The sequence below is a fragment of the Rhinoraja longicauda genome, chromosome 20 (genome assembly GCF_053455715.1).
Source record: "Rhinoraja longicauda isolate Sanriku21f chromosome 20, sRhiLon1.1, whole genome shotgun sequence".
Classification (NCBI taxonomy): Eukaryota; Metazoa; Chordata; class Chondrichthyes; order Rajiformes; family Arhynchobatidae; genus Rhinoraja; species Rhinoraja longicauda.
Genome location: NC_135972.1, coordinates 31518515 through 31532055, shown reverse-complemented (window position 1 = coordinate 31532055; position 13541 = coordinate 31518515). Strand labels below are relative to the sequence as shown.

The window sequence follows — 13541 nt, the reverse complement described above, 5'->3', positions numbered from 1 at the left end:
CGTGCATGGCTTCGGCAGTGAGATGACAGCAATGGCCAAGCGATGGTGTGAAATATGCCAAGGTAAGGTGAATGTCATGATAATGAGTTGCAGCAAACCACTGTTGGTGAGGATTCAGAGCCTGTACGCTTTAATTGTTTGAATGATATTTATCAAATTGATATGACCTTCTACTTATATTGGGAAAGTAGGGGGAGGGGGAGGAGATGGGACATTAGGTCAAATGAATTGTTCATATTAGAATCAACTAGTAATACTGCAATTAATCTTGATTTTTTTTCTCCTTTTGTGAATCAGACTGAACTTTTTTTCCTGCTCTCCTTATTCTAGACCCGGTAGCTCGATTGGCTTTGTTCAAGAATAAGAACAATAAATACCTTCCCACAAAATCATCAAAGATGATGCACAATGGAGTGAAGTATTTTAATGGTAAGCAGAACAGCAGTGTTAAACCCAGCGATTTGGGAGACAGGTTTTGCATTAAGCAGTAATTTGCATTGATTCATATTGCTAAATAATGTCAAGTCACATTTATTGTTACATGTGTAAGTATGGAAAAATGAAAATCTTGCTAGCAGTAACATCAGAGAAATATAGATTCAGACAAACACACAAATGAAAATTATACATTAAATTAAACATAATATTCTGCTAGTAAAATACAGTAAAAATAAAACTAGACATTAGTGCAAGACAATATGAGAAAAACCTCCATGGTAATGTAAACGGAGGTCCGTGGTGTTGCTTTGCGGAGGTAGGCTTAGGATTTTGTGGGTTAATTCAAGAACCTGATAGTTGTAAGAATGTAATGGTTCCTGCACCTGGCGCTGTGCAACCTCAGTACCTCCTGTACAATGATAGCAGCAAGATAAGGGCATGGCCCAGATGATGGGCATGCTTTATGATTGATGCAGTCTCCTTGAGTCCACCACTCCCTACAGCCTCATCAGTTCCTTTCCATTGGAATTTCTGTACTAGGCCATGCTGCAACCAGTCAGGACACTTTTTATAGTCCATCTGTAGAGGTTTGTTAGATTATTCAGTGATATACCAAATCTCTTCAAACTTTGAAGAATGTAGAAGCACTAGCACACCTTATTCATGAAAACATCCATATGCTGGAACCAGGACAGGGCATCCGAGAAGTTAACGCCCAGGAATTTTGTTAAGCTGCTAACTCTCTCCACAGCCAATCCACCAATGAAAACTGGAGGTATTTAATCACAAAATGCTGGAGTAACTCAGCAGGTCAGGCAGCATCTCAGGAGAGAAGTAAAACTGGAGTATAAGTGCAAAATAACATTAATCAATTGTCATGTTTCTTGTCCAATATTCGGGTCCATTGAAGTCCTTTGGTATGTGACAGACCATAGATGCAATGTCAATATCAAAGAAAATGCATTTCTACCTCTTTATCTTTTGCATAATATTTCGTAAAATTGCTGACATTAGTGAAAATAATGTGAATACTGTACATGAGTTGAACGTTCAATATGATTCATTCTTGTATTTATTACGGGAATGTATGTAACAAATGCAACAGCAAATTATCTTGGATCATTGATTTTAAGATAACCATTGATTTTAAGCCACTTTATCAGGAGAAAGGATGCATTCATGGAACATGAACATTGAACATAGAATCACAGGAACAGACCCTCCGACCCACAATATTTGTGCCAACCATAATGCCAATTTAAACAAATCAGTGCCTGCACGTGGGCAATATCCCTTCATCCTCCACATATTCAATATAAATATCAAAGTACTAATATGTAACCCTAGAAATGACAAAAATATATTTGGTCCTTTACACTTTAATTACTTCCACAGTTTAGAAGTGATTTTTGTGCTAATTATAGTTTATAATCTCACAGTAAGTTCACTCTGATTGTGTAACGTCTGTTAGCAGAAAGTAACACAATGGACAGTGGACTGGTCAGCATAGAACACAGAAAAGTACTTGGGCCCTTCGGCCCACGATGTCAAGCCAAACTGATCTCATATGCCTGTACATGATCAATATACCTCTATTCCCTGCAATCCCATGTGCCTATCTAAAAGCTTCTTCAACACCACTATTGTATCTTAACATCCAAGTTTCCATAATGGCCACAACATAATTCCAAGCACTTATCCAGGCTCTAGGCTCATCAGCTTTACCCAAAATACATCTTGCACTTTTCATCCCCATATTCATGAACCTCTCCCTGCCTGTCCTTCCATGAGACTTACTTGTCATAATGTCCATTTTCTGACCTTCCATTTACTGACCTTCTGTTCAGGGGTTCCCACTCCTCTTAAATCCTCCTCAGCAACACTAGCAAACCTCCCTGCAAAGTTGTGCAGTGAGTGCAGCTGTTTCGTGGCTCCAGCCACCTGGATTTGATTCTGACCTTGGTAGTTCACCCTATGACCACGTGGGTTTCCCTTGAGTGCTATTGTATATGTTGGTCATTAGGTGAGTTAGCTACTTGAAATGCACCTCGTGTACATCAGTAGTAGAAGTGTGTTAAAGGGCTTATGTGACAGAATAGATTACAGGGCAGAGAAAATGGGATTGATGGAAATGCTGAGAGCCAACATAAGAATGATGGCACAAATGGTCTTCTCTTCTGTCATGAGAAAATCTGATAAAAGTGAAAGCACAATCAACAATAATTGAGCCATAATGGTCTTTAATTCGACCCAAGAAGAGTTAGCACTCTTTTACCTTCCTAGTTAAATGAATGTACATGTCATCTCTTTGCACATTGTATTATTTCAGTTATTGAAATAATATGTGTAATTTTTTATAACGAGAAATAATGGGCTTGTTTAAACCATTCCTCCTCTTCCACAATTGTGTGGTAGATTATAATTAGTTAAATACCAAACACCACAGTTCTTTACATTTTAAACAGCAAAAACTGAGCAATAAAGACTCATAAAAGGCAGACAAGAACCTACTTTCCAAATCTGTGGCCTAACAATATGTTTGGTAACACCATTTAAATTTAATAAGTTAACGTAAAAGCGAAAGAGACACAAAAAGCTCGAATAACTCAGCGGGTCAGACAGCATCTCAGGAGAAAAGGAATAGGTGACGTTTCGGGTTGAGACCCTTCTCCTAATCCGTGGGTTATCTGGTAGTTGATCTGGCATGAGAAGTTACTCCCTGAGGTATGTGATTTTTAGCAAATCTGTGGTCAAGAAGTAGGGCGCTCCATCCAAACTACTCCAGCTCCCTCCTCTCCCTCCTGCCATCCAATCTCAGTCCATTATCCCACCGAACCTACACCTGACCTTCATTGCTGCCATCCCAATCTCTAGTGATTTACCAGTGCCATTCCCCTTAAAAATTACACAAAGGAGCTATTCATCTACCCATATTCCATGTTTTCTAAAAAGTAATGAGTCATTTAGTATGTGATTGCCAACAAATTTGAATGATTTTCCCATAGTTTACTAGCAAGAGAGTACTTTTGTGCATTAAACAAGACATATCTTTTTGAAGGACAAATGATTTAGGCCGAGAAAGGCATGTAAACGTGAGGTAGCTCATGGATTTAGTATCAGGATGGTGCAAGCATTTTATGCAGCCATGGTCTACCACACATGTGCTCAAGTTATGTGCTCACTGTTCACGAAGAAAGAGTATTCAAAGAAAACCTGCTCTGAAAAATATGGATGCTGAAGTTTTCACGTACAATAAAATAAGCCTTACAAAAGGAGGCTCACACATATCGCCTGTTTTCCCACAATGTCTGACCATTGTTAACACTGGAGATTGCAGAGGAAGTGACCATGGGAATGGCCTGGTTAGGTGGTGGAGAGGAGAATAGGATCACACATGGCCAGTTGGAAAATGGTGACTGATGGATGTATTGGGTGATTCAGTTTGTTTGAGGAGATGAGCAGATAGGACATGGGCAGTCAATTGACCGGGCAAACGTCACAGGAAATGCCAGTGATTATGGAAAGGTAGGTCAGGCAGAAGATAGCAGCACCAAGGGAACGGAGAAGAAGGGTATTCTTGCTATTGAGGGCGTGCAGCGTAGGTTTACTAGGTTAATTCCCGGAATGGCTGGACTGTCATATGTTGAAAGACTGGAGCGACTAGGCTTGTATACACTGGAATTTAGGATGAGAGGAGATCTTATCGAAACGTATAAGATTATTAAGGGGTTGGACACGTTAGAGGCAGGAAACATGTTCCCAATGTTGGGGGAGTCCAGAACAAGGGGCCACAGTTTAAGAATAAGGGGTGGGCCATTTAGAACTGAGATGAGGAAAAACTTTTTCAGTCAGAGAGTTGTGAATGTGTGGAATTCTCTGCCTCAGAAGCAGTGGAGGCCAATTCTCTGAATGCATTCAAGAGAGAGCTAGATAGAGCTCTTAAGGATAGCGGAGTCAGGGGGTATGGGGAGAAGGCAGGAACGGGGTACTGATTGAGAATGATCAGCCATGATCACATTGAATCCACATATGGATGAAAAAACTGTTCCCCAGAAAAAAACATGGAGATGGTGGTGCCCTTAAATAGCAGAAGAGAGTGCTTATCTCTCTGGTTAAATTTAAACTCCCTGGGCAATGCTCACATTGCTTGCAGACTCGAATGTGCAGCACAATGTAGCCAAGTGACATCAAAACAGGCGTACCATGCCACTTGACCTCCTTGAGCTCGTTCAGCCACCTCTGTGCTTCCAGTCATTATGTTCACAGGGGCTCCGCATCTAATCTTCCAAGGTGTGCGCCAAATGAAATAACAACCAGATTGTACTTCACATGTGAATTTTTTTTGTATAAAATATCATTGCAAAGCAGTACTAAATTTCTGCCTCGTTGTCCTCTTAATATTTTTACATCCATTGTGCTTTAATAATAGACCAGATTTTATGGATTAGCGGGCATTAGCTTTAAGCAGAGGGTGGACACATTTATATTGTGTTCTCTGGAACATGGGAGGTTGAGGGAAGTCCTGATAGAAGGCTTATTGATAGGCACATGCATATGCAGGAAATGGAGGGATGCCGATCACAAGCAGTCAGAGGAGATTAGTGTAATTTAGCATCATGGTCTGCACAGACATTGTGGGCCGAAGGGCCTGTTCCTGTGTTCTATGTTCCATGGCCCCGACCCTTAGCCTGGAGCCTATGCTCACTGTCACCCTACATCTGCACTTACCATGTCCATGTGATGACCTATCTTACTTGCCTAAAGTATTATGGACCATACCAGACCTTTAGTGATGGGATGTGAAGCTCCACCTCAAAACTCCTAAGAAAGCTTCACCTCATCTTTGCCCACTATACAAAATCAGAAATATTTTAAAATGTAAGGAAATAATCTAAAAAGTCCAAAAACACTCCACGAAAAAAATAAGCTAACCAAAATATTCCACATAAAATTCAATGTGGTCTCAGATCCTGTGCCAACTTTAATCTGGTGCTGATTCCAAGAGGTAATTCCCTAGTGCAAGTGCTGGGCAGTCTGCAAGAAGTACAGTGATAGAGTGAACTGACAAATTCAGCATTCCAAACCTGTCAATGTGTTCAAGGGCTTTGCATTTGGCAGCCTGTCATGGGCTTGCTTCCATTTAAAGACGTATGTTCCAGTGGTTCCATTAAAAAAAAGTAAGCATTTATTCACAAGACCTGGGTAAATGACAAGTTTTGCAGCAATCTTGTTAGTTCCATTTTGTACAAATTCCCATGTTCGACAATAGCAATAAGAACAGTACTCAGTTAATTTATGGAAAAAAAAATCACTGCACATATCAGTACCAGATAAAATCTCTAGAAATCGACCTTCCGAGATTGTGTTTCCTGCCAACTGCTTCACTGAGTCCTATTATATACAAGTCCATGGTCTCAGGCACTTCACCCTTCAGGCTGGAATAGGAAATGCGATGACATTCAATATTGGGGCTCAGAAAAGAGAGAAACTATGGGGTTTAGTATTTAGGGTTCGTTGAACAGGGAAGACAATACAATGAATGCAACGTTCAATTTTAGCTTTTTAATTAGATTTGTTATTCTTCCATTTCAACTCCAACAACTATACCTTTGCCAGTTTTTTATTTAAATGGCAGCTTGGGATTATGCAACATGCTTAACTATAAGAAAGATGACTGGAGGCCATCACCTGTCAAAGCCAATACTAAAGCATTTACAATAAAGAGTTAAAAGTGTTGAAATGAGAAAAAAATGTTTATGGAAGCTGTTTTACAATTCGTCTCACATCTGTGCAGGACAGTTGTGTGTAATTAAGGAGTGAAATATATAAGTTTGTGAAACTATGGATTTAATGGCTCTCTTAGGGTGTAAAATGATAGGGACTTCAAGCAGGTAGATATAACCAGCAAAATCTAGAAAAGAACTAGAATAATATAAACACATGGAGTTGGATAACTTGGAAAAAATCTGTGTTGTGTTTGCGTTAATCATCTCCAGAAGAAATCCAAACTGATACTTGAAACATAAGACTTGGAGAAAGCAGTAAGGCCTGAGGCATTGGTGATCTCAAGGAGCTCTCTATGGGTCAGAGCCACTTTTCTGACAGAGTGCAACCCCAGTTCACAGGATTGCCTCTTGGAGAACTGTAAAACACTGCAGGAGGTGTGTTGTCAATGCTACATCGCATTTCGCTCAGTGTTGTTTTATAGTTAAATGTATTGTCACTTGTTAAAATATAACATTTAAAGTGAAGCCTGCACTAATTTTCCGAGCAAGCATCTACTAAGTTATGATAATAGTTTCCTGCAGGTTTATAATGTAGTCATTTGAATTTTGTTTTATATCAACCAATCATTGTACACGTGTGTGGTGTCTTTTCTAAAACAAATGGTAAACATTAAAAGGTACTCACAAATGGAACTTGCCGACAAATGTTCTGATCTTTACACTTCCATGTTGTTTTAAAATGTAATTCAAATGCCTTTGCACTTTGTGATAACATGTGTTTCTTTTTTTGTCCCACTGTATAACTCGGGTAAATTGTCAGAAATATGATCAGCTTGGAAACAATGGAAGTCGTACCTCACTTTTAATAGGATTTTGACTCCTACATGTTTTAATATGCCATATTATTATAGTGACAAGAATTCAAAAGTATTTACCACAAACACCTTGGGACTTATTAAAAGTAAAGTGAATAGAGCAATATGTAAATGCAAATATTTAATTGTTAATACATTATGAACCAAAACTCTGAGTACGATAGAGATGGTGTAATACTATGAAATATCTCATAAAATGACCAAAATAACTATTATACCCCTTTATCCTTAATGGATGAGAAAGTGGGATTACATTGAAACTAGTGTGAATGCGTGATCAATGGTCAGCGTGACTCAGTGGATTAAAGGGCCTGTTTCCATGCTATATCTTTAAACTAAACTTAAGCTGTGTGATCGCTGTAGTCATGAAAGCAGAAGTGCCTCATGGATTGGAGGTTCTCAATTTTTTTCTACGGTGTAGGAAAACAAACTATTGAAAAGAAAATTGAACATATTGACGTTCTGTGTTTATAAAATATGGTTGATTTTCTTAATATTTCATGTTTGATTACATCTCTTGGAAATATGGCAGACAGACCGACTGAATACCACAGGGTTGCTTTTTCTGACACTTCAGCCCCAATTCACAGATTGAGTACTTGGTGTGGATATGATAGCAAGCAGCATGCTTACATTAAATCACTGTGTGAGGCCTGGAGAGATATTAACTCCTGCGATTCATTACTGTATTCCACCTCTTGCCCAATGACTCAGCTTGGCGGGTGGAAGCAGGATTTCGGGTGGCTGGAGACCACCTCCGGGGATTCCAGTGGACAGTCTGCTGAGACAAGAGAGACCCACATTTTCTTTATGAACTGGAGAAGCACTCTTACTCCTCCGGACCCATAAGGAAATAATTATTTACTGAATCCAAATAAGCATTGTCGCTTGGGCTCTACTCTCGGTTCTGATCTTGATTGCTGCCATTTTCTGGCTGCTGTGGCACTAGTTGGGATTTATTTGACTGAGAGTAACAGGCAGATGAGGATCGTGTTCGAGTCCAAGGACTCTTACTGTCTGTATTTCTGAGACAACAAACATTCAGGCATTAAATTGGTGTAGGCTAAGGCTGCAGTAGGAATGAGTGAGTAATCCTCGATCTCAGCCCTTGCATTCAATTTTCCCATTGGGCAAAGTGGGGTTTAAAATCAGCCTTTTTATACTGCAGCTTCCAGTTGGTGGGGACATCACAACTCGAACCTTTCCCTACGAAACTGGCAAGAAATTCAGTAGAGGAGCAAAATAAACAAATTTTACGCTCCATTGTCAATTTTAATAATGCATTGTAAACCAAGTCGCTTTAAGAAAAATTGACACTCAATGGATGCTTTTACTGTGGTATTAAAATCCATAATTGAAAACTATAAATTAAACAATAAATACTGGAAATATTATTCGCAAGATAGTCTGCAACTGTGAACAACAAAATAAATTTAATTTTTTTATGTTAAAAATATTTCAGGTTTTGATGAAACTTCATAGACAGAAAATCTTATTTAAGTATGATGTCCGTATGTGTTATTTGTTGATAGTTGTGATTTTGAAGCTGTACTTTTCATATTAAGGAAAAATACAAGGCAAAGTCATTAAAATACCACCTGGGAGAAAATCTGCTTAAAAGCAGTTAGTTTCATTTTAGAAAGCAAATACTTGCCAGTGTACATTTTTGCCCTACATTTTTCCTTTGAATGATGAAGCTTTGATCTCAACTGAGCTGTTAATTTTAGCAAGTTTTCTGAGGTGCCAGAGTATTTAGACTCATAGTAAGCTTTGGTAAAAATAAACATGGAAATCTCCCTGCAGGTGTTTTGATGGCCCCAGATCAGAGCTAGATTTCCTGTTTTGGTTACAAAAATATGCCAAACTTCAGTTGATGGAAGTAGCTAAAAAAAAGTCAACAACATCAATTGATTACTAAAAGCAAGATCATATGAACTATATTTTTTGTAACCAGAATACATTTAACTCTGTGTCTTTATTATTTTTTCATTAATAAGGCTTAACTGCAGATCTCCAATCCCAGTCCATCTTGCACTACCTCCTCCCACTACACCATTTGTTAAATGTGGCACTTTGAAAAATGAAATGAAATGTTTTTGTAACTTTCGTGCAATTTAGGCTTTTTTTCATCTTGATTGCACAAATTAGTATTTTTATATAGTTTTGAAAAGTTTATTCCTAAGTGAGTATAACAAGATAAAGATGCATTTATCATGCCATATGGCCTGGTTGCTCAAATAATGCACAGAATTATTCTGCTTGTGCAAGGTTGAATGCAAGTGGTGAGAGTGTTATGTACTGAAAGTACACCCTGGGATTCACTTGCTTGAAACATCTGCTATTCTTAAAATGTTGTTAAAAGGTTCAGAATTCTTCAGAACCACTTTCAGAGGTGATAATCCAGTAACTTGAATTTTTTTTTCAATATATGTGAATCTTCAGCAGCAACAAGGTCTTGGTTGCAACCTACTTGCCAGTTAATCACGATGCCCAAAATGTTCATTCAAGTTATTTCTTTGCATGTATAAACTCATAAAGATCTTAGATTAAAAGCCATAGAAGGGTTTCTATGAGAATAAGTAATAGTGCTCTTCACGAGTATTTGAAAATGTCTTGGACAAAATTTAACCCGCAGATGACCTTGTCTTGTTTATTCAGTAGGGAGTTTTGAAGCAATGCATAGACTGTCCATTATTCTCCTTTTTGAGAAAATTAATGGCAGATGGTCTTGACCTCAATGACTGTCACTAACATAGCACTGAATGCCTTCATTCTTTAATATCACGATATTGTTTCTTCTGTGGAGATAGTGACCTCTGATTGTGCAAGGTCCCCTAGAGATCTACATGATAAGCCTGCATGCACATTTATTCCTGATAGAATTATATACTTTTGTTCAAACACTTACATGTACTAATCCGGTTGTCTTTCAAAAATTGAATTGGCATTTATTACAAATCTGAAAACATTTTAATGATTCAAAGTATTTAGTAAAAAAATAAGATAAAACCAAAGCCTTATGACAGGACTTCTTTCTAGTCAATTGTCTAGTTAGCTTTTAGTTAATTACACGGTTTTCTGCCACTTGTGTTTGAATTTAGAGGGGAACTAATGTCTCAATGCCAATGACAAAATCCTGATCTGCCACTTGTCAGTTCTTATCTATTTACTCAAATTCAGTTTTATGTGTATATATTTGTCAATTCTCTGGATATGTGATGGATTTGATCATGTTAATTTCATAATTTTGATCACAAAGATTCTCAAAAATTTATAAAGGAATAGTCACGATTGGGATGCAAGCCAGATGCTATGTGTCAGTCAGCACAGTGGATAAAGGAGAGCAGAGGCCATTTATTCTTACCCATATCAATTTAAATAAAAGCAGCTTTACTTAGAACAAATCTGATAAGAATAAGACCAACTTTGATCAACATGGATTTCTGTCTTTTCCATTTCATTTCTTTGGCTGGGAAATTCTTGGGGATAAAATGTCCTCTTGATCAGAGATTTACATCTTTAAATTTATTCTAACCACCATGCATCAAATGTCACAACATCATCTCCCTAATAAAAAGTACATTTTTTTAGTTATCTGCAGAATGGTGTTTTAAACATGTACAGATTAAAAATCATATAATATTATGTAAAAGGTTTTGGTGATATGGTGAATTACTTTTTCAGCACTTGAAAATTTCTACTTTTAAGAATGAACTGCAGTTATTTAGTTTTAATATAAGGATGTCGGTAAACGATTATTTTCTCAATGAAATCTCTGTTATTGGCTGTAATATAGGGTTTGTGGCCAATATTTAATGTACCGCAGTTAAGCATCTAACTGTTGCTTCCATTATTTTACTTGCACTTTACTGTTGGAGATGGTAGTTATAATTTATTCTGTTGTTTCATTCAGTGCCTGAAGAACCCAGTCACCAAGACACGACCTCAGTAAAGACACTACAAACAAGCAGGGAACTAACCTATCAATGGCTCCACACACAGATTGCCAACCACGAAGAAACAAATTCCAGAAATAAGAAACAGTGAGATCTTCTTTGTTTATGTAACAAATGATGTGAATTTTGCTACTTGACCGGGGTAAATGATAAATGCTTCCTTCACAAAGAGATAGATGATGAGGATAGATTTTCAAGATCACACCAGAATATAAAATGGCTGTATGAAAGGCTTCCTATTATCCAGAATAGACAGATTTCTCAATTTCATTTAAAATCAGACCTCTTTTAAGTTAGTTGATGATCTGCAATATCATTATTGTAAAATCTGCTCCTATATTGATTGCCCACATAAACAGACTGACAGTTTAAATAAATTGTATTTTTTAACTGCTATTGATCTAGATATGTCGGGTTACCTATTCCGAAATATGCTTCTCATGCATGGGACATTGTCGCCATGACTATATATTACCCAGCCAGGTTTTATCATCTTTGCTGAAGTTATATTCTGGTGTAAGATATCATGATTGCTAACCGCTTATGATTGCTGAAGCTGAAATTATTTGAAGTTGATACTCTAATTAAAGCAAATTTGGAATTTCTATCGTAGAAGACAGTTATGAATATTTTGAAAATAAAGTCAAAACATTGCTGGCCTTCAGGATGAAACAGTTGTAGGCAAATGGAGAATGCATGAAAATTTGTTTGTGGGGGAAGTCGTCAGAAAATCGTAATGTCCATTGCACCTTCTGCATATTTCAAAAATAATTGTGGACTACTTGATACATTACAGTGAGTGACGTACGGAAATATTCCCACATCGTTTCACAGATCCAACAGTTAATGGCCTCACAGTTATTAAGTCAACTATTCAAGTTATTGAGACATACAGCATGGAAGCAGGTACTTCAGCCGGTCCATGCCAGCCAAGATACCCCGTTTGCCCATTTTCATCTAAACCTTTCCTGTACATGTACTGTATCAGTCAAAATGGTTTTAAAATCCTGCTTAACTGACGTACCTGACTTAACTACGTACGTTAGCAGTTGATTCCATATACCCACCACCTTCTGTATGGTATATAAAAGTTACCCCTTAGGTTCCACTTAAATCTTCCTCTCTCACCTATGCCCTCTAGATTCCCTACCCTGAAAAAAGACTACATGCATTCAATCTATCTATACCCCCTCATGATTTTATCAATCTCTATAAGTTCATGCTTCTGTGTCCTGCGTTCCAAATAATAAAGACCTAACATGCCCAAAACTCTTCCTATTGCTCATGCCCTCGAGTTCTCGCAACATAATCGTAGATCTTCTCTGCACTCTTTTTTGTTTAAATGGCATCTTTCCTATAGCAGGAGGACCAAAACTGAACACAATACTACAAGCATAGACTCGCCAATTTCTTGTGCAATTGTCTCATCTTAAATACTCAATTTCATGAATGTTTTCATTATAATTCATTTATTAGCCAAGTATGTAAACATACAAGGGAGAAGGCAATTCTGGATTTAGTGTTGTGTAATGATCCTGATCTGATAAGGGGACTAGAGGTAAAAGAGCCATTAGGAGGCAGTGATCACAACATGATAAGTTTTACTCTGCAAATGGAAAGGCAGAAGGGAAAATCGGAAGTGTCGGTATTACAGTATAGCAAAGGGGATTACAGAGGCATGAGGCAGGAGCTGGCCAAAATTGATTGGAAGGAGGCCCTAGCAGGGAAGACGGTAGAACAGCAATGGCAGGTATTCCTGGGAATAATGCAGAGGTTGCAGGATCAATTTATTCCAAAGAGGTGGAAAGACTCTAAGGGGAGTAAGAGACACCTGTGGCTGACGAGGGAAGTCAGGGACAGCATAAAAATTAAGGAGAGGAAGTATAACATAGCAAAGAAGAGTGGGAAGACAGAGGATTGGGACTCTTTTAAAGAGCAACAAAAGTTAACTAAAAAGGCAATACGGGGAGAAAAGATGAGGTACGAGGGTAAACTAGCCAATAATATAAAGGAGGATAGCAAAAGTTTTTTTAGGTACGTGAAGAGGAAAAAAATAGTCAAGGCAAATGTGGGTCCCTTGAAGACAGAAGCAGGGGAATTTATTATGGGGAACAAAGAAATGGCAGACGAGTTAAACCGTTACTTTGGATCTGTCTTCACTGAGGAAGATACACACAATCTCCCAAATGTTCTAGGGGCCGGAGAACCTAGGGTGATGGAGGAACTGAAGGAAATCCACATTAGGCAGGAAATGGTTTTGGGTAGACTGATGGGACTGAAGGCTGATAAATCCCCAGGGCCTGATGGTCTGCATCCCAGAGTACTTAAGGAGGTGGCTCTAGAAATAGTGGAAGCATTGGAGATCATTTTTCAATGTTCTATAGATTCAGGATCAGTTCCTGTGGATTGGAGGATAGCAAATGTTATCCCACTTTTTAAGAAAGGAGGGAGAGAGAAAACGGGTAATTATAGACCAGTTAGTCTGACATCAGTGGTGGGGAAGATGCTGGAGTCAATTATAAAAGACGAAATTGCTGAGCATTTGG

The 13541-nt window shown here is 38.1% G+C and overlaps 1 protein-coding gene across 4 annotated transcripts in view; it reads left to right on the top strand.

Moving 5' to 3' along the window:
* lrriq1 (leucine-rich repeats and IQ motif containing 1) overlaps positions 1–13541 on the top strand; it is a 153660-nt gene that overhangs the window by 116926 nt on the left and 23193 nt on the right. For all 4 annotated transcript variants that reach the window (XM_078417361.1, XM_078417360.1, XM_078417359.1 and 1 more), the window contains 2 exons: positions 331–429; positions 10953–11082. In XM_078417361.1, coding sequence (XP_078273487.1) covers positions 331–429; positions 10953–11082 — 229 coding nt within the window. The remainder of the gene's footprint in view (positions 1–330; positions 430–10952; positions 11083–13541) is intronic.